The 23549-nt window shown below is 55.7% G+C and overlaps 1 protein-coding gene across 6 annotated transcripts in view; it reads right to left on the bottom strand.

The window, feature by feature from the left end:
- Positions 1–293: 293 nt before the first annotated feature.
- The window catches only part of RANBP3 (RAN binding protein 3), a 50674-nt gene continuing 27418 nt past the window's right edge, over positions 294–23549 (bottom strand). For 2 of the 6 annotated variants that reach the window (XM_068980701.1, XM_068980705.1), the window contains 15 exons: positions 20061–20097; positions 19885–19971; positions 17960–18031; positions 13639–13704; positions 12732–12824; positions 11470–11588; positions 10348–10464; positions 8563–8666; positions 7462–7540; positions 6340–6442; positions 5820–5929; positions 3983–4103; positions 2168–2310; positions 1704–1887; positions 294–1621 (listed from right to left, as the gene is read on the bottom strand). In XM_068980701.1, the coding sequence (XP_068836802.1) occupies positions 1578–1621; positions 1704–1887; positions 2168–2310; positions 3983–4103; positions 5820–5929; positions 6340–6442; positions 7462–7540; positions 8563–8666; positions 10348–10464; positions 11470–11588; positions 12732–12824; positions 13639–13704; positions 17960–18031; positions 19885–19971; positions 20061–20097 (1479 nt within the window). In that variant the 3' untranslated portion in view covers positions 294–1577. The remainder of the gene's footprint in view (positions 1622–1703; positions 1888–2167; positions 2311–3982; positions 4104–5819; positions 5930–6339; positions 6443–7461; positions 7541–8562; positions 8667–10347; positions 10465–11469; positions 11589–12731; positions 12825–13638; positions 13705–17959; positions 18032–19884; positions 19972–20060; positions 20098–23549) is intronic. The other 4 variants (XM_068980704.1, XM_068980707.1, XM_068980702.1 and 1 more) reach the window with 2 other exon arrangements.

The following is a 23549-nucleotide window of genomic DNA, read 5'->3' as shown; positions in this document are numbered from 1 at the left end:
CTCAGTGAACCCTTCCTGCCAGCACCCCTACCCCTCCCTGTGGGTCCCTGGGAAGCCAGGCCGCACCTGGTGGGGAAGCGGACGGCTCTTGTGTGAAGCCAGCCGCTGCAAGTCTCGGAAGGCAGCCATTCTGGGTCACCCGCCCAGGTCTGCAGTGTGGGGCAGAGGCCACCACCCTGCGGGCAGGCCAGGCTGCTTCCTGGTCAGGTTGTCCAGCTTCCTGAGGCCCCTGGGGCATGCAGGAGGCCAGCGTTTTAGTTAAAAGTTTTAATGTAGTTCCCAAATACATTTCATATGACAATCTTACATAAATGTTCCAAAACACGTGGGCATTATCTGGTTTTTACTTGTCACTAGTTGACTAAGGCTTAAAGCAGAGAAGTGTGACCGGATCTGCTGGGGGGGCCTTTGGTGATGTCCCATGGCTCAGGCACGGCTGCAGGGCCACCCCGGGGTGCGGGTGGCGTGGCTCAGACGGCCCCCTCCTCACCGTCAGGGTGGGCGGGAGGTTTCCTGTGAACCCCTGGAGCCTCCTCTGCGAGCCCCGATGTGGGGGAGGCAGCGCCCAGTTGCTCTTGGCCACACTCCGGAGTGGGCAAGCAGAGGGCGCGCTCCTGTGTGTGCTGAGAGCACGGGTTCTGCCTGCTGTCTGAAACCGCTCTGCTTGCTGGCCCCTCCTCGAAGGCCCCACCAGGGTCGCCCTCTCAGAGGCCCCCAGCCCTCGACAGTCCTGGGGGGCAGAGACGTCCAGGGCCTGGTGAGGGAAGAGTGGCCAAGAGCAGGAAGCAGGCTGGCACCTGGGTGCCCAAGGCTGGGTGACCCATGTCACGGGCACAGACAGGAGGATGGAGCCCCCCGACCCCACATCCAGTGACCCTTTTCTAGACAAGCTCTCCAGGCCCAGGGCCCAATCTGTCCACACCCCACGACTTGGCCTGGAGGAATCCCAGGTGGGGAACCCATGGGGCTGGCTCTCGAGCAGTCCTGAGTGCCCCCACCATGGGGGCTGGGGTCACAGGGGGAACCAGGGTGCAGCCCACAACGCAGCCACGCCTGCTCCACACACAGAAGTGCCTCGCTCAACCTAGGAAACCAACACAAAGCCTTGGGGGGGAGAAAAGATCTAAAAATAAAACCCCCAAGTCAGAACGTGGGGGCGGGAGGTAAAGATGGTGGTAACAGACGGTCCAGCAGGCCCAGTGTTACACTGTGAGACGGCCTGGCGGCCTGGGCAGGCGGCAGGGGAAGCCGGCGACACAGGGAGGTCGGGGTGAAGAAACGAGGTGTCCCAGTCCCAGTGAGAAGCCGTGACAAGTCTTAATGTGCCATTTCAATTCAAGGTGGGGAGGGAAGAAATGTTCTTTTTCGTTTCGCTCATCAATATGATGAGGTTCGTGTCCCAAACCACATTCAGGCAGTTCCCGAGTCTGCTTCTGAACGGGACGTGCGGATCCAGACTGTGGCCAACCCAGCGGGGAGTGTGGTTCCCGAGCCCCGTGCCTCGATGCTGCCGGGGGAGGGGCGGGTGGGCAGACAGACGGACAAAGCAGCAGGCTCGCGGCGGCTGGCTCCTGGCGCTATGTGCTCCCAGCCGTCTGCCCATCGCCTTCATCGCCGGCGCCTGTGGGAAGCAGTGGCCTTGCTGTCAAGTCCCTGCCTGGGACACAGCCCCAGCCCGGGCCGCCCTGGGACATCCGACTCACCGCCTGTGGGGGCCCCCGACGGGGTCAGCACATCGTCGTCATCACTGTCATCCTCGTTGGATGGGGCGGTCCCAGGCTCAGGGGCTGGTGCCTTGGCCTCCTGCTCCTGCTCCACGCGGCTACGCAGGGCCAGGATGCGGTGGTGCAGGGCCGCATACAGCTGGCCTGTGTCCTTGGAGCTGGCCTGGGGGCAGAGGGGAGGGCCAGGTGACTAGGCCTTTCGGGGAGACCCCTCCTCAGTCAATGAAGCCCCCAGGCCAGGACTCAGAGTGGGGTGCCTGACCTCCCTCCTCAACAAACCCTGGGGCAGCAAACAGAAGCTCCTGCGGGTGCAGGTCTTGCCCTCCCGACCCTGGAGGCCTCCCGCTCTCCCTGGCCAGGCCCCCGTGCAGGGCGCCCAGTGCTGGACGTGGAGCTGCCCGCTTGTGCCTGGCAGCCGCCTGGCCTCTACCAGGGCTGCTCACCGAGATCAGGAAGACCTTCACGCCCTGGTCCTCAGTGTCCATGGCCGTGATGCGGATGCTCTTCTCGCTAGCCTTGTCCATCTGCATTTGGGCCCACAGCTTGGTGTTGAGGATCAGTCGCAGGCTGCCCTGGGTCCGCATCACTGCAACCAGTGAGGATGTCAGTCCTGCCCGCCCCTGCCCCCTACCCCAGGAAAACAGACACACCTGCAGGAAAGTCAACATCCCAGGGAGAAATCCCACGACAGCCTCCCACCCGCCCGTCTGCCGAGCAGCAGCCCTGGCACCCCTGCCACTGAGGTGAGTGCAGTGGGTGGAAGTGGTGCCTGGACGGGCTTCCTAGGAAAGGGGCTAGTTAGGGGGCAGTAGGGGGCATGCTGCATGAGGGTGGGCTGCACACTGGGGACATGCCACATGAAGCTGACACCCCCTGACCGTCGTCACCCACAAGCCAAGGTCCAGCTCCCGCCCCATGAGGAGGAGCTGAACACTAGGAGGAAATGCTGGGGCTGACTGCTGCTCAGCGCATCCCTCAGGAGACGGCTGAGGGCAGCACGCGGTGAAGAGAACCTGGGACAGACCCTTCCCTCGGAAATGCAGGTGAGACCTGAGTTCCACCCACAGCCAGCCCGAGGCCAATGTCATCCTGCTTGACCTGTCCCGGCCTACCCTCCTGTCTATGCCCCAACCTTGAAAACCTGGAGCAGGTTAGATGTGGTCACCCCAACCCAGGTGCCCCCACCCCACCCCCCAAGGTGGGTTCTGAAGGAAGGTCTGTCTGTGCCAAGGGTCAAAGGCTGTGTGGGGTGAAAGGACGGCATGGCCAGAAAGGACCTCAATGAGGAGGGGAGGGCATGGCTACAAGGAAGCTGACCACAGCCTGATGACCAGGGGATAAGCCATGACCTGGGGTCTTGAAATCCTGTGGCCTCTCTGCCCCCTGCTTGCACGTTTCCATTAGAAAAATTGGAAAAGAAACAAAGGGATGTCTACGGGCAGGGGTGCAAAGACCTGTGCCCGAACAGGAGGGCCATTTCCATCTCTGTTCCAGTTCTGAGCCCAAGCACATAAAACACCATTGAAAGGACACACTGTGAGCTACACCTGGGCCAGGGATCAACATTTCTGTAAAAGTCGGATGACAACTTTTAATTTGGGAGGATAACTTACAAAAAAAAAAAAAGATGAGTACACATGTCTCACACATATGCAAACACACTCACATACATACTTTGTGTAACAATCATACTTTCAGGAATAAAATTCATGTAAAAAATAGTACCGGAAACATTATTTATGAGTCAAGAAAAATTAGGAACCCAAACGTCCATCAAAAGGGAAATGGCTAAAATACATTCAGTCGGTGGAATATTAATGTGGAAGTTTTTCAAGAACTTTTTAAGTCATGTTTTAAGGCAAATGGAACAACAGAGGAACATGCTCACTAAAGAGAGTGAGGGTAGGAGGGTGAGACAGAATCGCCCCACTTCCTTAAAAAAGGGCCACAGAGCAGGAATGATCTACCCAAACGTTCTCAGCAGGGATTTCCCTTTTTCATAAAGAGATTTTAGCTGATGTTTGATTTCTTTGTTTTCCCACCATAAAACAACTGGCACTTTTATTATCGAAAAATAAGTTCAAAAACTGCTGAATCCTTTTATCTATTTTCAGAGTCAGAAAGAGAGTCAGAGAAGGACTGGCAGTGGGAGCCTCTGGGCTGGGTGGGATGGGTCCCTCAGGTTGAGGGCTGGCCATGGACACACGTCGGGGGCCCGAATCCCCCAGGCCCCTCACGGGAACCCAGCCACAGCTCACCTAGTCGGGACTGCAACGTCCCGTCGTCAGTTGACGCCATGTCGTTGAGTCTGAGCAGCCCCCGGCCTCTCTCCACCCACGACTGCGAGGTCTTGTCAAAGACAAACAGCTTACATTGGATCTGCAACACAAGATGAACGTGCATGAACCACCAGGTTCAACAAACTATGGCCCAGGGGACACATCTGGCCCTTTGCCACTTTTCTGTCCTGCTTTCAAGCTAAAATGGATTTTACATTTTCAGAAGAGTATTAAAAAAAATCACTATGGAAATGCAAATCAAAACCACAATGTGGGGGACCTCTCTGGTGGTCCTATGGTTAAGAATCTGTCTTCCAGTACAGGGGACACAAGTTCACCCCTGCTCGGGGAACTAAGATCCTACATGTTATAGGGCAGCTAAGACCTGACAATAACCAAGTAAATAAAAAGATAAAAAATCCACAATGTGATACCACTTCACACTCACTAGGATGGCTGTAACCAAAGGACAGATGGAAACAGGTGCTGGAGGATGTGGGGAAAGCAGAACCCTCACACCTCGCCGATGGAAATGGAAACTGGTGCAGCCGCTGTGGAAAACTGTCCTTTAAAGCGTTAAACACGGACTTATTACACAGCCCAGAAATCCCACTTGTAAGTATCTACCCAAGAAGAGTGAAGCAGGTGTGCACTGAGAAACCTGTACACGAGTGTTCATGCTGCTGCTGCTGCTAAGTCACTTCAGTTGTGTCCGACTCTGCGACCCCATAGATGGCAGGCCATCAGGCTCCCCCATCCCTGGGATTCTCGAGGCAAGAACACTGGAGTGGGTTGCCATTTCCTTCTCCAATGCATAAAAGTGAAAGTGAAGTCGCTCAGTCGTGTCCGACTCTTAGCGACCCATGGACTACAGCCTACCAGGCTCCTCCACCCATGGGATTTTCCAGGCAGGAGTACTGGAGTGGGGTGCCATTGCCTTCTCCGCGAATGTTCATGGGGTATCATTAATTCCCCCAAAGTGGAAACAAAGCAGGTGTCCACCAACAGGAGATGGGATGAGCAAATGTGGTCCATCTGTACAGTGGACAGTCACTCAGTCATGAGGAACGAGGCTCTGACACATGCTCCAACAGGGGCGAACCCTGAGAACATGCTGCTCAGTGAGAGAGACCAGACCCCAGAGACAACACAGCATGAGTCTGCTGACATGAAATGCCCAGAACAGGCACATCCAGAGAGAGAGAGGATTCGTGGTCGCCAGGGGCTGGCGGAGAGGGGGATGGAAAAGTCACTGCTGAAGGGCATAAGGCTTCTTTTTGGGGGCAAAAATGTTCTAAAGCAGTGATGACATTTGTACAACTTTCTGAATGTGCTAAAAATCACTGAACTGTACACTTTAAGAAAGGTGAATTTCATAGCATGTGCACTGTATCTCAACAAAGCTGTTTTATGTTTAAAAAAGTGCAACAGAGACCATAAGTGACCCTTTACAGAAAGAAGTCCGTAGATCTTTGTAAGTCAACATCTCTTGATAGTAAAATGAATCTGTGAGTAGGGATAAGCAGTACCACGGAAAACTCCCCAAAGCCACATGTACATGGTTTACAGACACACATTCGGGTACGTGTGGAAGGATGAAAGGCAGATGGAGCCCTACCGCCCTGACCTGCCTCCCCAGAAAGGGAGGACCGTGGGGACGTGGCAGGAGGGCCGTGAAGTCTGGGCTAAGAGGAGGACACAGCACACTGGGACAAGACAGTCACAGCTGCTAAGCGGGCGGCAGGAAGAAGTGTCTGTTTCAGGTCTGTAATTTGTCTTGAGACAGACCGTGCGGCACAAGCAAGTGGGCACTCACCTGCAGCACGTTGCTCTCGGCCTCCTCCCCGGTGATGACCTCCACCTTCTCTAGCAGGCACTTCCGCGCCGTCGCCTTGGTGTAGGCGGCTGCTGACTCAGCCAGGGACTCTGCAAAGTGATTAGCTCAATGCCACTGACTATTGACTTGGCTGGGGGGACGGTGTACCGCATGGGACACCCCAAGGGGGCCAGTGCCTCTGGGAGCCACACCTTGGCCCACAGGGGACCCTGCTAACGCACCCTGTGACTCTGCCAGGAGCGGCCAGCACAGCTCCGGTTCCCACTCTCCTGGCTCCGGGGAGAACAGAAGATAGCGAGACCTCTGAGGGTGCTGAAGAGTATCCCCTCAGCCACCTCGGTCGGGGACAGACACTTCACCCCATTCTGGGTCACCAGGCAGTGCCTGGGCCTGGCTGTCCTGAGCTGGCCAAGCCCCCTTCTGCTAACTGGATGCCTGCACTCATGGCTGCAGTTCACAGTGTCCCTGGCCACTCTCCTGGGACAGGACCAAGGCCTACCTTTCTCAGGGGTGGCCTCCTGGGACGAGGACTCGGATCCGGACTCTGCTGCTGTGTTTTCTCTGTTGGCATCTGAGCTGAGTTCATTTAACTTGGGTGGGCTCTGTGGGGAGTGAAGGTATACAGAAGAAGGTGGGTATGTGGGGAGGTGGTCCCAGTGGGCTGACCGCTGCGGACAGGAGGCCCCTCCGCTGGGAGGTGGCTCTTGGCACGTTCTCTTCTGGGCAGAGGGTTTCTCTCAGCCAGCTTCCCTCTTGGGAGCCTGGGGAACTGCCCAGCCCCAGCCCCTCTCCACTCAGCGCTCGCTGAGCATCCTCGGACGACACCCTAGACATAGGCCTGCCCTGGATGTTGTATGTGAACTGCCTCTGGAACCTCTCTGGCATCACCAGGAGGCAGGGGCCACTAACTGACCACAGGCCACCTGGTCACCTTGGTCTGTGAGGCAATTCTTTGACTACTTCATTGTAATCGAAAAAGAACACTACTGATACTCAAGAAAAGCAGCAGGGAGTTCCTCAGCATAATCAACACAGAGACCAAGGTGCCCGGAGTCAGGTGAGCCCCCACCAGCACCTGAGCCACCCTCACAAATGGATACAACAAGGGTGGGAATGTGTGGTTGGGGGAATAAAAGGAAAAAATAAGGAAGCAGGTAACAATTCTAGAAGCCCATCCTGGGCCAGAAGACGACCCGAGGTATGTGTTATGGGTGCAGGGGACACTGTGGGGGCCTGTCAGAGGGTGCCACCCCCACCACCCACTCTGTGCTGTGGCCTCACAGTCGGGGTGGGGCCACCCTCCCCTGGCGTCAGAGGTGGCTCGTGGTGGTCCCAGCAGCACAGAGCTGAGGGCTCTGGCCGCCAGGTGCCCCACTTGCCCTGAGATGAGCAATGACAGGAAGTGCAACCCAGGCTCCTGCAGAGCCTCCCTGGGCCGCCAGGTCTGTCCCTCCTGGCCCTGCATGCTGTTTAGGCTGAGTCTGAGTTGGGTCTTCTTTCTCTTACTCGGCAAAAGAAAGCACTCTAATGTCACAGCAGGCACACCCCATGTGCCCCTGTGACCTGCAGGTGGCTCTGAAAGTCTCTGGGCCCCAAGGATCATCTCCACGGGGTCACTCACCAGCACGCGCTCACTCATGTTCTGGCCAAACACGAATTTGCTGCTGGCGGCATCGGCACTGTTGGTTGCATTCTCTAAGCTGCAGAGGAGATGCACTCTGAGTGAGTGTGGGGCGTCAGGGACACAAGGCCAGTGGTGTGCACGCCCGCACACACAATACGCACGGCTGGAGCAGAAAGCAGCTGAGGCTCTGCAAGGCCAAGTGGGTCGGTCTGCCTCGCCAGGGACAGGACCCCACAGGCTCTGGGTTGGGCCCCACTGGGAGGCAAACAGGAACCCTTGGATCCAGTTGCCTGGCACCAACTGCTTAGTCACTGTGAGATACACCGGACGCCCATCTCCCCAGCCCCTGGAGGAGGGCACCATCACAGAGAGGCTGAGTGCAGGGGCCATCTGCCCACTCCCCGAAAACATGCCCCTGAGACGTGGTGCAGCTCTCTGGGCCCCTCCCCCGGCCCCACACCAAGGAGGTGACACCTCCTACCAGGCTGCGGGTGGGTGACAAAGGACGGCCCTCAGGGAGCGCTCAGCAAATGGCCACTGCCACGGCCGTCAAACTTCATCCAGGTTAAGACATCATAGGCTGCACGCGCCTCCCAATGTGGGAAACACTGAGGTGGATAAAACATGTCTTAAAACAACTGATGTGCTCCACTAACTGGGGGTCAAGCTGCCAAACAGCAGGTCACTGATCCCGCCAGGCCTCTTGGAGGCTGGCGTCTGCATGGTGCCTGCCCTGCTGGCCCAACTCCCAGGCAGGGTGTGCCTTCCTCCCCAGACACCCCAGCAGCCAGGCTGTGGGTGAATGCCCCTGCCAGCAGCGCCAACAGGGAGCCCGGATCCAGCACCTGGTGACAGAGGCCACTTCCAGGATGGGCTGGACAACCCCACGGGACTGCAGTCCTGCCTCAGCTGTCCATTGCAGTGCCCCCCACCCCCCGACCAAGTAGGGAAGGAGGGCTGGAAGTGACTGGAGTTTGGCTGCCTGGGCCCCCCACCCCCCACCCTGCCTGGGCTGGTCCAGGGACAGTGGGTGACTGTGGGTCCCCCTGAGGCAGAGGCTTCCCCGAGCAAGGCTAGGCCCCAGCCCGAGGCGCACACCTGGAGCTGATATACTGAAGGAAGTAGTTGGTCGCAGCTGGCGTCTCTGAACTGGGGTGTCCGGCGTTCTCCATGTCTGCCACTTCAGTGTTCTCATTGATCAACTGGGAAATGAGGGAAAACACTGTTCAGGGGAAGGCATGTTCAGGGCCTCAGCAGCTCAGCCCATCTGCACAGGCCCTGTGCTGACACACAGCTCCATCTACATGCATGCGTTCTGGGGGTTACAGTTAAGATGTAAAAACAGTCCATGCTAGGAAGCCTTTTCTCCTCCGTTTAAAAAAACACTCGGGCTGGCAACCTGTTAGCATTTTCCACCAATGCTTCTGCACCAAGAGATTACAGATCATGTACAAATTTCATATTTTAAAGGGTTCATCATAAACAGAAGCGTCATTTCTCGAGGCTTCTTTTATGCCAACTGTCGTGCTGCCCTGGTTAAACACATTCTCCAATGCAATTCTCCTGGGAACACTGTGAGGTGGGTGTTAGCGACTGTGTTCTGAGAGGAAGCAGAGGCTCAGAGGGGTTAAAAAACCACACCTTCAAGTCATTCTCCATGCAGAAGCCAGGATGTGGCCCTGAGACCCAGCGGCCTCCATGAGACGCTGCCCCACCCCAATCTCAAGGCAGCATGGAAGACTCGACCTGAAGGCCCAGGTCTCTCTTTTCCTCCTTCCTGCTCCGGAAAGGGAGCGGCTGCCAAGGGACTCGTTATTTTGCCGAAAGCTGTGCAACATCAACATCTACTTCTGTGTCTCTGGGGGCATCCGTGCTTCTGTTGGACAGCAGGCACCAAAGAAGGAAGCAGCTAGTGCAGCTGGACACCTTCCCTGCACCCCAGACTCTCGCCTCCTCACTTCAGGGCTCCCCACTCTCCACATCACTGATCCCGCACCTAGTTGGGTCCCTGAGTGGGGAGGGGGCATCCTGGGCACTGCAGTGTGTTGGTTAGTGGCTCTGGCCTCCACCTACTCAGCATCAGTGCACCTACCCTCCAGTTGTGACAATGACTGCTGTCCCCAGACCCAGCCTCCAGAAGCTCCTGCCTGATGAGCTGATGCACACGGTGCAGAGGACCTTCTGCATCCAGGGCTGGGACAGGTCTCCCAGAGGGCCAGAGAGCGGGGTCCCCAAATGAGAGCCCCTGCCATGGCCACAAGCTCCCTACCCCCGACTCAAAGCTCCCAGAGCAGACCAACACAGCTGGGGGCAGCCAGGAAGGGCAGAGCCTGCTGCCTTCTGGGGAGAGAACAAAGCATCTCCCAGCTGTCCTACCTGAAAACAAATGGCAGCAGCTTTCACTGGGGGTGAAGCCCCCAGGGTCAGCACTCGCGGGAATGCTTCCTGTGGTCACCACTGGCAGGGAAAGGCATCCAGAGGGCGGGGCTGGGGAACACCCTCAGTGCCCAGGACACGCCTCCCGGAAGTAAGAAGGATCCAGTCTAAACACTGCCAGTGCTGAGAACTCTTCAGTAAGGATAAGAGTCTCTGGAGACGCTGAAAGCATCAGACACTAACATCTGCTCGTTCCTTTGCCGTAAAAACATTAGCTGTCAGGGCTCAGTCACCTCCCTGACCTTGTTCCTGGAGCATGAGGGGGCTGGCCGCTGGGAGCCCTGCCGAGCTCCACAATTTGGGGTGGGGGTGATGCGCGGCCAGCAGCGCAGCAGGGTACCATCCTGGACACGGCCCCGCTCCCCATCTCTGGGAAAGTGAAGCTGAGGGAGGCATAGGCAGGTTGCTTCACTAGTCCCCAGCTCACCGGGCTCTCCAACCACCTACCTTCACTCTGTCCCTCAAGTTCTGCCCAAACACGAATGCCTGCTGGGTCCCCTGCTCTTTCTTCTCACAGTTCTCCTCCTCGGAAGCATTGCTAGACTCGTTTCTCTGGGACTTCTCCTGGTTAAAACAAGCAAACAGGATAGCTGAGAAGCAGGAACACCCCACCCCTAGGAAGCGAGACGAGCTGTCTCACGTCCCTACATCTACTCAGCATGAATCCTGTGGTGCAGGCCCTTGGGTGGGGGGTGCTGGGGAGACCACCTAGGATGGGGCAAGCTCTGGGCAGTGCCCTTGTCACTGGGGATGCTGGTGAAGGATGGTGGGGAGTAGGATGGGTGGGCTGGGGTCACTTCTGGGTCTTCCTCAAGCTCACCGCCCTGGAGACCCCGGCCACCAGTTTCTGAGAAGCTGTAGGCTGTGGGGCTCAGGGACGTATGAAGACTGAATTGCACATGTTCATTTTCCCCATTTGAGCCTCAACATCCGGTGGGGGTGGGGAGCGTGGGCGGGGAGGTGGAGAAGCCCAGGCAGCATTGTATCTGCCCAAATGGATGGAGTGGAAATAAACACACGGGTGCAAGCGGTCTCTGCACATGGACCCTCGGGTTATGTGTGACTGCAGCTCGGGTTTCAGGTCTGACTTGCCAACCACAAATGCAGGCTCTTCGTTAAATGTCCCGTATTTTCCAGCTGCTGTGAAATGCTATAGGAAAACACATCTGGCCTACAGAATCCCACAGCTCGTCTTCTCTTCTAAAGAACGATTTCTGAGCCAACTCCCAGGCACACTTCTGCCACCAGAAGTAGAGGGCGTGTACAAATCCCTAGGAGCTGCTTGTCTGTGCGAGAGGGTGAGGAGACAGCTCTCCGTGGAGAGACGCAGGCCCCCTCAGTGGCACAGCCCTGCTCGTGGCCCATTTCTCTCAGAACCAAGCATGGGGTCCTGGCAGCCTGGTGACTTGGCCAGTCAGCTGTGGTTACCCAAGGATCCCTCCGGGAAAATCAGGCAGCCTGAGAACAGGCCAGCTCAGACACAGCCCAAAGTGGCCCACAGCCCACGAGCTCAGCTGTATCCCGAGAGGCCTCGCATGTGGTGCGCTCCCTGCCCCACTGAGGACAGACCTCAAGTGCTGGCGCCTCATCAGATGGACTTCTCCGGGCTGGGTTGTCAGGCAAGGTTGATGTTGCTGCCCCTGTGCAGTCTGCTGGGATGCTGACCCCGTTGGTGCCACTGCTCGGGACTGTGGGAAAAAAAGACGGAGGGCGTCTCAGAGGTTGGACCACCTCTACTGCCCCTTCCTACCACTGGGGCCCAACAGTGGACTCTTTTTTTTTAAAGGAGAGGATCTGGGCCTTCCTTGGGGGTCCAGTGGTCAGGACCCTGTTCTTCCATTGTCAGGGGCCTGGGTTTGATTCCCAGTTGGGGAACTCAGATCCCACATGCTATGGAATACAGCAAGAAAATTGAAAAGATAACCATGCTTAAAGAAAAATGATATGGAGTCAATACTGAAAATCACAAAATCTTAGGTTAGAAAAACCCAAATACCAAATGAAAACTTCACAAAACTGACTCTATTATTGTTAATTCTACAAAGAACCCTATGAATTTCCAGTTTATTTAGACATACTACTAATAAGGAGGAAAAAAGAGAACGTATTTGGGGAATAGTTATAAATTTTATAAAACTAGTTTTACTAATAAAAGTGTTTTTTCTATGCACGGCTCTCCCTGGTGGCTCAGACGTTAAAGAATCTACCTGCAATGCAGGACATGTGGGTTTGATCCCTGGGTCGGGAAGACCCCCTGGAAGAGGGCATGGCAACCCACTCTAGTATTCTTGGTTAGAGAAATCTCACAGACAAAGGAGCCTGGCGGGCTATAGTCCATGGGGTCGTAAGAGTCAGACACAACTGAGTGACTAACATTTCACTTTTCCCTTTTAAGTAGTTGCAATTATGTGACTTGTACAACTTTAAATCTGGCTTTGTTCAGTGTTAGATCAAACAATTTTCCATGTAATTAAAACTCTTCATAAATACCAACTGCTTCTCCCAGGTGGGCTGTAGCACTGTTCCCGATGAGGAGTTCTTAAATTGCAGGGAAAGATTAAGAAGAAAAGCCCATCGTGATTAAAAAATTACAGATCAACTGCAAACCACACTTGGTATGCGGATATAACAGAAACATGGTTTAGGAGTTACATCTCGAGGTTGGGGAGTGAGGTGAGACTACCTCTAATCAGGTCACTCCTCCAGGCTTAGAGATGCACAGGGCTGAGCTGCGCACCCGGGGTGGGCCCTGGCTCTTGGGAGCCTTGGCACCGCAGCAGGGACAGTGATTGTACCCTCCTGTGCAAGCCTGGCTCGGGGCCGTGACTCACCTGTCTGTGAGAGCGCCTTTGGCTGCGGGGCCTGTAACACTGCCGGGCGAAGCACGCTGCGCTGCTGCTCCTTGGGCTTTTGGCTCGGCAGACCTGGCGACACAGGCTGGCTTGCCCTGGTCCCTCCGACCCCACGGGCAGGAGTGTCCCCACCCCCACGCTGAGGCACTTGTAGAAGTACCCCCAGTGCCCCACGTGATGTCCCTCCTAGGCTGGGCTTTACAGGAAGTACAGTAAAGAAAGAAAATTCAAGCTATTTTCTTTACAGTTAGACACACACATTCCAGCTATTGTTCTTTTTATACGTGGCTCAATAAAACACTCCGTGAAACAGATCTTGCCTATAGATTAATCCAGGGAGTATGGCAATACTACAGGGGAGCCAAAGGACAGCTGGTCTTGCGGGTCAAGGGCAGACGGTGAGGGGAAAGCAGTGAAGGCATGGTTGACCTCTCAGAGTTTAGGACTCCACAAGGGGTCACGTAAAGGTACCCCTTACGTGTGCTTCTCAAAATGCCACGTTGAGAAGATCCCTCTGCCAAACACGGGGCAAGGACCACGAGAACGTCCCCGGCCCTGCACGGGCTCCCCACTGGATGTGGATGGCACCAGCCTGGGCCCCGCTCACTCATGGCCACTCTGCTACTCTGGGTTAACACTGTGGCCAGAATGCTCTGGGAAGATAGTCCGATGCCTGAGGACTGCCGTGCACAGAGCCTGAACGCCCCACCCCAAGCCGAGCCTACCCTTCCCCGCCTCCTCCTCCTCCGGGCAGCGGGCTCATTGGACGGAGCACCTCCTGATCTGAGGGCACTCTCGGTGCTCAAGTGTCAGGAGAGGGAGCCCAGCACGCACCGGCACTTGGGAGGCTGCTGCCCTGCACGCCTCCTCGATGGCAGATACCCACCTGCACTAGGGGCCTGGCCATGGATCAGCGTCGGTGGCTTCAACCGGAACCCACTGCTCTTTTCCTCTACAAGCACAAAACAGAGGATGGAAAGCGGGCCTGCTGGGGCAGAGCAACAAAGCCAGAGCGACCTGGGGCGGCCAAGGCCTGCAGTCTGGGCTTCAGTGGCCGTGAGCCTGGAGAACCAGGGCAAATATTTCCAAGTTCAAACAGAGAAGCAGAGGGTGGTCCAGTCCCATCTATGGGGCAGCCCAGGGAGGAGGCCGGAGGGCCGCAGGCAGTGCTGGCTCTAGGAGAACTGCTGGCAGCAGAGACTGCAGGGTGAGTGCAGGACTGGTCAGGCCTCCGCCTGTCTACCCAGCTGCCTGCAGGGGCTGAGGGCCCCAAGGACAATCAGGGAGCCCCAGAAGACTGGCCCTCCCTGGGACCCAGCTCCCTATCCTGGAGGACACACTGCTATCAGGAAAAGCTCTGCATTACAGCAGATGTCCAGGAAATGAGATACGGTTTTCTGTGGTGAAAGATCAAAGGACGCCGATGGCAGGCTTGCTCTCTCCAGATGTGCCAGGAAGGCCCGGGAGAAGGAGGGGGCCTTCTGAGGATGGGGTCTGGGACTGACAGCCAAGGCTCAGAGCCCGGTTCAGCTCAGCCACCGGGGCACCCAGACCCCTTCACTCTGCATCCTCGTGACTGGCCTACCTTAGGGAGCGGGGGAGACAGGCTAACACCACTCCTGACCAGAAGGGTCAGTAGAAAGCCTTGTGGTTCCGACAGGATAGTCTGTCCCCAGAAAACTCAAGGGACGGCCTCACTTTTGTGCTAAGGTCCAACCCATGGGAAAAAAAACCTTTTCGGGTCGCTACAAGCTCAATACACAGAAATCATGTGTGTGTTATTAGGCACGACCGGTGAATAATCCAAAAATGAAGTTGAGGAAAAAAAACTCCACTTATAACAGCACAGAATATAGTACCTGGGAATAAATGTAACCAACAAGAACTATAACACATTGCTGGAAGAAAATAAAGACTTAAAGAAACGGAAAGATGTCCCCAAAGGCCACACAGTTGTGCAATTCCATTCACATGAAATGTCCAGGGCAGGCAAATCCATGGAGACAGAAAGTGGATTTGTGGTGGCCAGAGGCTGGAGAGACCAAGTGGGGAGTGATTGCCCAAGGGCATAGGGTCTCTTTTTGGAGTGACAGTCATCCTAAAATTAATTATGGTGGTGGGTATACAACCCTTCAGCTACCCTAGAAACCCTTCAGTTGTACACAGAAACACCACCATATTCACAAGTTGTCAGGCCACACAATTAATTAACTACGAAAATCAAATTGGAACTCCCCATCAGGCAGAACGGCCCTGTGCTCTCCTCAGGCAAACAGGTTCACAAGAGTGATGCCCCCTGCTGGTCAGCACGTGGGAGCCCATGCTGCTGGAGCTGGGGTCCCTCCTGAGAGAGGCCTCAACAGCCAGACAGCCCAGGATGCGGGGGAAAACACGCTGCCAGGTGGGCCTCTCCGGCAGGGAGATGCTGAATTACATTCCCAGAGCTCAGGGTTACCAACGACGACTGGCAATTTAGAAACACTGGAAAAGACTGAGGTAAAATTCACAACCGAGGTAATTTTAGAAAGTCCTTGGAGCTGGCTTTGCAATGCTCTTACTGCGACTACTATTCACCACTCCGCTCTGACAGGCTCATCCTCGGGGTCGATCCTGAGCAGGTGCAACAAGCCTGGAGAGTCACAGACACTGACCACCACCTCCCGGCCTGGTGCTGGCCCGCCCATGGATGTATAGGACATCCACCCTGAATGCTGCGGGGAACTGACGTACCACATGCCTCACATGACTAGGAACATTGGACAGAAAGATGGCGGGACCCAGAGCAGCAGGGGGACACTTATGGGGCAGGGCCCCCATCTGCACTAGAATAAATGTGCTCTCTGCTTGTGGCCTCTGGAAGCTCTCTCTGCAGCAAGGTCAGTGTGTAATGGAGCAGCAGTCAGAGCCCTAGCATGCATGCCCAGGTCATAGGAGTGCACAGGCCGTCATGCCCGTGTTCTCTCAAGGGCACACATGTGGCCCAACATGAGCCTGCTGTGGGAGAACAGGACTCCTAATGGGGCAGCGTCTGCCCTCCTCTGAAATCACACCCAAGCAAGCAGGTTTCTCTGCCTTGCCTCAGAGAGACCCCAAGTGATGTCTGAGAGGGCAACGCTGGCTCCCAAGGGAATTCCAGGAACTCTTGGATTAAATCAAGGAAGACAGATCAGAATTTAGCCTGGTGCAGACCAGAAGCTAGAGAGAATCTGAGAGGAGGCTCCCTGGTGGGGGCTCAAGCAACAAGTAAACACACTGAGGAGAAAGGGAGCAGGTTTCTCACTGTCAGGAAAGGGGCAGAAACATGAAGGAGGGTTTCAATGAACCTTGTTGGCACTGGACGGGAAGTATCCACATGAACTGGGGGGACCTATACACGCAGACAGAGGAGCAGAGACACAGAACGCATGCAGACGTGAGTGCCCGTGTGTGAAGAGGTCCATGTGTATGTATGTATGTGCTCTCAGCCACGCATGTTCCCAGCTGTGCATACAGAGAGGGCCTGGGAGCAGCAACAGCCCCCAACAGCGCGGTGGGCCGAGCACTCAGATCTTGGTTCCAAGAGACCACTTCCACTAAGCAGAGCCAGGACCCCACTGAGGACAGGGAGAGATGATGATGAGCCTAGAACTGCTTCTGACAAGAAGAAAAGGGCATGCTCAAGAGAAGGATGGGGCCGTGGCGGAGAGCAGAGAAACCTGCTGGGCGGGGCTCTGCCAGCCAGATCGGCGGCCATTAGAATGAACTGACGTTGGAAGTAAGAGCTGAATGTTAAGATAAATACTAGTGACAATGGACTATAGCTCACTGACATAACCAGGTGAAGCTGAGGGACTGTTTGAGATGTGCGACGCAGGAGCCAGAACGGGATGCCTTTGCTTATCACTAGGGCGCCTGGGGGAAGATCGAACAGGGTGTCTAGGTGGTGGGATGGAGAAGTACCTTATTCTTAAGGGTCACATTTTTTTCTTTTTTTCAAAATAAAAGCTAAAAACAATAAAAAGGCAGGCGGGCAAGGAGCTGAGCAGTTCACTCTGCAGAGTGGATAGGTCAGCCTGTCCCCACTGCACACTGCAGAGGGGACCAGGGGCCAGGCTGACCTTTTATGACCCGGCCCCTACAGTCCTGAACGGGACTCACGAGGCCGGTGCCCAGGCTTTCCCCAAGGAACCCTGAGAACCAAGCTCCTCAGGACTTCCCGGTGGTCCAATGGTTAAGAATCCACCTTTCAACGCAGGGCACTCGGGTTCAAGCCCTGGTTGGGGAACTAAGATCCCCCATGCCACAGCATGGCCAAATGAAAAACAAAAAGCGACCTAGCTCCCTTTCAGGCCCCATGAAGGGGTCAGCTCAGAACAGTTCACCTCTGGAGTCAGAACAAATTCAACCGCTTGAAACAGTGCCATCAAATCAACCCTCAAAGTTAACAGCTCGCCTCTCCCCCCACGGTGCCCTTGTGCCAGAGGCTGACTGAGTTTGCCTTGCTTTTGAAGTCAGCAGTGAATTTATACAAGGCGGGTTGGGTTACAGAATTCGGATGGTTATGTTCGCTCATTAAATCTTTTACGAGGAATTCCAGCCACGCGGGAGAAACTTTCAGGAAATCTTGGAGCTGGTTCTCTAGTGAAGGACCGAAAAAGGAAAAGGCTGCACATTCTTCAGAAAGGATCAAGCTATTCGCCGTAAAGTTTTAAAGCTGTGATTAAATATATTTATCCAAACAGATCTAAGTAATATTAGTCAGTGTGAGAATTTAATACACAGAGAAGGGGGTCTGGAAAATTACATAAACTTCAGAGTGGTGACCATGGGGACGGCAGTGTGGCGGGAAATGAACAGGAGGACTCTTTCACTCTATGTATTTCCGAGTTTTTAATGACACAGAGATAGTCTTTGTGTAAAAATTTGAAAAACGAGTCCTGTATTTCACTATGGATTTTTGTGTGTGTTTGTTTTTGTCTTTTAAAGGGACCTGAAGCTCCCTGTAACTAGGCTCTGCTCACAGAAACCGATATTAAGGGCCACAGAAGTCTGCCTCACACTGGATTCTACATCTGCCTGCAGAAGGTTGGGAAACACGAACCAAAAAGAGTGCTGATTTCCAACTGCTCTCCCTCGTTTAAGACAGTGTTTTATGAGCGCAAGTGCTTTTCATCCCAGGACACCCCCAGTGACCAGCTGGTGAAGGGCAAAGGCACGCGAAGGCTCACCTGGTTCTGAGTCAGAATTGCCTGCAGATGGCTCGCAGAAGGTGGATGGCATAAAAACATTGTTTTTGGATACTGTCGACAAGGAGGTGCAGGCAGGGGAGGAACAAGAGGAAAACAGCGTGAGTAGGCAGGACAGACATGCCTGGGAGCATTTCTCCCACCTGAGGGGGCATCTCCAGGCCCCACTGTGGTGCTACGGGGGGTGGGGGGGGGTCAGCATCGCGAACCTGGCCTTCAGCCACTCTAGCAAAAGTGAAACCCCGGGACTCCTCCTACAGCCCTGAAACATGGGTGTCCAGTGGAACAGCCTGAATCTGCCTGACACCTAGCTGTCGACTCTGGTCTGCTGTGGCCTCCTGCCTTGCCCGTGCGTCCCCAAGAGCACGGCCGGGAGGGATGCAGACGCTCCCCGGGGTCGAGCCCCAGACCCTGCTCCCTGTCACCAGTTGGCGCTCGGTTGGCTGCAGCCTTCCCCCACACCCCCTTTTAGAATCTTACAAAAGCAACTGGTTCCCTTGTTGTGGGCCAGGCAACACCACAGTGAGGCTGAAGACCAAACTGTGCAGACTGCAGGCAGCTAAGTGGAATCAGAGTGCAGCACAAAGCCAAGGCCTCTGAACGCAGACCACTTGTCTTTACAGGCCTGACGGCTAAGCTGAACCCTGGGGGGAATGCGCCAGAGGAGAGGGCTAATGTTTCATGTCCACTGGTCCTTGGCTTCTCCAGCCTACAGCCAGAGCACAGACTACCACCTCTCTTCTCCGCTGTAATTTCTTGATGGAAAAAGTGAGGCTTAGCAGTGGGCGGGGAGGAATGTGATCTATGGCCAGGAAGTGGATGCTGCCCTCCTCTATCAAGGCCCATGCAACAAGCGTGCAGAAAGCCTTAAAAAAAGAATGGACCCCCAGCCTGGACTGCAAGCTGTCCGGAGGACTCCTCAGTGCAAACCACAGCACCTCTGTTTGGAGTGGGGAGTGAGGGGAGTGTCTCCTGCAGTTATGAAAAAGGGTTCAGCTGTGCCCAAGGCAAGCAAGTGTTCAGGGAACAGGCATGAACTCAGGTGTGTCACAGGGGTGAGGGTAAGAGGACGCTCACGAACTCTTTAAGCTTCCAAGAGTCTTCTCTTCTAAAGTGACATCCTTAGGGCTCACAGCTGTAAATGCTTTAACTGAATTCCCAAGACTGAACTTCAAGCTACGGGGCTGGAGGGCATGTGAAAGCCAGTGCTGCAGAGAGCACTGGGCAATGCTCGGGCTGGGTGGGGAGTTGGGGGCCCTGCTGCAGCTTTGACCCTGCAAGGAACAGCAGCAACCCCAGGCTTGCAGAGGCCCCCCACTCAGTAGCCCCAGCGCCTTCTACCCCAGGAACCCGCCTGTGTCCACCAGATGGTCTCCTGGCCTCCATGTATGGACAGAGCTGGTTCTGGCCTGGAGGCTCCAACCCCTTGGGCCCAGCCTGGCCAAGCCCTCTGGGCTCCCCCGAGCTCCGCTCCGCTCCTTGGGGAGCTCATGCCATCCCACCACCACAGTGTCTGCCAGGGCTGCTGGACTCCCCACGTACTGTCTGTGTGTCTGGGCTTCTCAAGTGGCCCCCCTACGCACTAGGCTCATTGCTGAAGGGCGAGGGGGACCCTCCACTTCCCACACCTTCAGTCCACACATAGCCAGCAGCCCATACAATGTGGACATGCACTTAATGGTCAGAGCCCCAAACATGGCCCTGACATCCCACCTCTCCGTAAGTGTCACTGACTCTCGAGGGCGTCTGTGCTGTGCTCAGCCAAGCTCCAACCTTACTCCCGCCTCCCCAAAAAAACTGAGCCTCAGGCTGAGCATAACTGGAGACACAAGGGGTGGGAGGCACCACAGGAGGCAGCAGGCTTGCAAACACGGCCACTTCACCACCCAGTAAAGGGCTGCCGTTACCTGACTGTGATGGCGGGAACTGCGTTAAAGAGGAGGTTCTTTCTCGCTTGACGGGAGGGCAGTAATTTCCATCTTCTCGGTCAGAATCTACACAAAATGAGGAGGAGGAGAAGAAAAATCAGGCTGCTTCCACTTTTACGCCCGAAGCTGGTGAAACATTTGAGAGATATCCTCACCTTCTCCACCTTCGGGGCTGGAGCCGCCGGCTGACCTCTGAAATGAGAACACACGTCAGGGCAATCAGAGAGAGCCACACGGCTTGGTGGCTCTTGACTTCTGCCACCAATGGATCCTGAAATGTGGCACCAAGGGTGTGGGGCTTGGGTTCAGTTGCCCGGGTCACAGACTTTCAACCTAATGCCTGAAAATCTCCCATGAACCTTCTGGCCTCACCTCGCCAGGCCTCGCGCCAAGGACTAACAGCTGGGAATGTTCCCGGCACAGGATCAGTATCCAAGTTTCTCCACTGGGTACAGCTCACTGGCATGTCCCCCGCACCCCTCACCCCAGTCAGAGAGAAAAAATGGCCCTGGCCAAAGTCCATTCTGCCGAAGTGACCTCTCCACCCTGAAGGGCAGCAGGGCCGTGGACACTGGGTCGGGGGGCCCCATCCCTGGCACCTCCCCTGGTGTGGAACCCAATTTCCACGGAGGCTGCTGTTTCCAGAGTAGCTGAGTGCTTCGGTGCCATGGGTCCAAGTGTGCAGTACCTCAGACTACAGACCGGCTGAACAATCACGAGCTGAGAGAGAAAGGTGGATGAAGAACTTCCTCGCCAACAACCTCTGGTTTTAGAATGCGAACGACTAGCAATTAAGAAGCGTAAAATGAGCCCCTGGCCCCATCTGGGGTGACACATCCTCTCTCAGGGACTTGTGATTCTTCAGAGCTAACCAGCCTAGAGCGAACTCCGAGGGGTCAACATCCCCACCCCCCAGCCCCGAGCACCAGAGTTGGAAGGGGAAGCAGGGGAGCCAATTTTCTTATTTTCAGAAAAGCCCCTTAGGGGTTAAGTTTGGCCAAACGAGGACCACCTGCCTTGAGCCTGTGAGGGATTAAATGAGATGATGCATGTGAAAGTGCTTTGCAAGCGGCAGGGCCGCAGGGTCGGGTAAAAGCTGTAAAATAAGGAAGCTGCAGATGAGGAGGCCGGGACCCTCGAGAACTGGGGCGGCGCTTTCCAGTAAAGGGCCAGCTCCACAGGCCCCATTCAGGCCACATGTATATTCTGTTTTTACAATCCTTTAAAAACCTGAACACCATCTGAGCTTGTAGGCTGGACAAAAAGAGGCGGTAGGCAGAGTCCGCAGACAAGTCCTAAAGGACAGTAAGAAAAGGACCCCAGACTGCACCCCCACCCCATCAGAGACCATCTATCAAAATGCTCGGGAAATGCGAACGCCTCCTAACAGGACGGGCTGTGGTCCTTGGGGCAACTGTGAACATACAATGGGGCTCAAAACGAAATAAAATACCCCCGGAGGATTCAGCAGGCAGGCACTAGCTGAGCACAAGACAGTGGTCAGGGCTTGGAATGTGAAGGCGCTCAACTCTCTCTCAAAGGCTTGAGAGCTAGTCGGCCGTGTCTTGAATGTGGAACCTGAGGCAAACGACTTCACTGGCCCAGGTTTCCACCTTCTAGCTTGGAAGACAGTGCGGCCAGTGCTTCCTCTGCAGGGGTGAAGGTGCAGGGGTCGATGGGTGGCCTCACACCTGGACCGCCCACACGCTCCCGGCAAGCTCACCTCCTGGAGTGTCACACCCAGGGCAGCAGGGCTTCAGAGCTCAGGGGATGGTGTGGACAGGAGGGACCAGGGTTGGGCACCCTCTCACCGTGGGGGGCCGATGAGAGAGGCACCGTTGCAGCGCTGTCATTCAACAGGCCTGGGCTGGCAGCTGACGGCCAAGAGCCGTGCCCGCGTCACCAGGACATCAGGGGCTCCTCTCGGATGCCCCCTGCCCTGGGTGACACTGTGAAGGCACAGGCTCCAGGGGCTCCTCCTGCTGCTCCTCTAGGGCAGGCCTTGTCAGCCCCAGACTACCCCTGCTACCCTGCCCCCAAGTCCTGGCCTCAACTTCTTTCCTTCTTTTCATTCAACAAGCATTTCGACTCTACCAAATCTCCCCACGGCAGGCAGCCTCCGAGGCCCGTGGCACCTGTGGCTTCCTGAAGGATGCCTGGGACCTGGAACAGCGGCCCCTGTAGACACTCCTCTCTCCCCAACACCCTCCCTTCCCTCGCCACCCACGTGCGAATCTCTCAGGCTGTGGCCTCACCCCTCCCTGCTCTTCTCCATGGCTCTCGCTCCGGGTCCCCCGCTAGCCTCTAAGTTCCGGGAGAGTCTGGCCCCAGTGCTCAGTGGGGCTCGCTCACCACGTGTTCAGGGGAAGGACCTGGATCCCAGGTGCTTGCTGGCCACAGAGAAGCAGCCAAGTCACATACCACCCCGACTGTATGCAGAGTGGGGGCCCTGACAGCTGCAAGGCCAGGATGGTCCTCCTGGTTCTCAGCTCCTGGGGAGGACGGCCCTCCGCCACCTCCATCTCAAGGGGCCCCCGTCTGGCTGCCTCTTCCGCTGGGTAATTTCCATGGGTGTGAATGCCCCAGGGCTCCTTCTGCTAGGAATTTCTAATTTCATTCCATAATGAATGAAATTAGGCTGGAGAAGACTGTGATTTCTGGACTCCCTTTCTTCTGTCAGTTTTTTTTTAAAGTACTTTGGGGCTCTTTTAACAACACGTAACTTGCTTATCCTTGCCAGCTACACCCCAAGCCTCTCAGGGATCCGGGTGTCCCTGAGAATTTGATGGGAGCCAGAAGCCTCTCCCCTGAAGTGTGCCTAGGCCTCTGAGCTGCAGCCCTGCCTCTTGGGGCCTAGGACTGCTGGCTCCAAGTGGCCGCCTGCTACACTAGGCCCCTCCGTCTATCACACTCTGGCTCTGCTGTCTCCCTCCCGTTTTCTGACACGGTGACACAATTTCTGCCTCAGTGTTCCTTCTCCGCGTGCGCGCTGCTCCCACGGCTGTCCTGACCACCTCCAGGGTGAACCAAGCTCACGTGCCATCCCATGACCCAGCGAGAGGAAGCAACTCCTCTGCCCCCACCCTCCAGCCTCACTTGGGCCTCAACTCTGTTTTGGGCTTCACAGTGACAGGTGATCTGCTGTGCCCATCTGTTGTGTGCCTCCTGCTACCACGAGGCCCCACCCTGCCTGTTCGGCTTACAACTCACACACCCAACACCTAGGATACTTGCTCAGCAGGCATCTACTACACAGACGGAGCCCCGGCTTCTGCCACAGCCCCCTTGGTGACCTGGAGAAGAAAGGGCACCTGGCGAGACAAGACACTCCCAGACCTCTGCCCTCAGGAGACCCTCAAGTCCACGCTCTGAGTCTCAGAACCATCCCACAGCCGTGTGGCCAGCCTGCTGGTCCTGGACAGGCTGGGAGGCGAAGGCCTGTGAAGGACAACACATAAGACTCCTCTACTGAAAGAGCCTTTCAGAAGCTGCTGGAACTTCCTGTAGGTTCTGAAACAGCTGACTCGGAAGCAGTGAAGACAGTGACGTCAGTAACTCTACTCAACAGGAGCCAGCACGAGGACGCAGGCGGCCAGAAGTCAAGTCACTTCGGCTTGCCTTGGGAGATGCTCTTCATGTTGGAA

The sequence above is a fragment of the Capricornis sumatraensis genome, chromosome 9, assembly GCF_032405125.1.
Source record: "Capricornis sumatraensis isolate serow.1 chromosome 9, serow.2, whole genome shotgun sequence".
Classification (NCBI taxonomy): Eukaryota; Metazoa; Chordata; class Mammalia; order Artiodactyla; family Bovidae; genus Capricornis; species Capricornis sumatraensis.
Note: the sequence above shows the minus strand (reverse complement) of the source record. Positions and strands in the feature narration are given on the sequence as shown.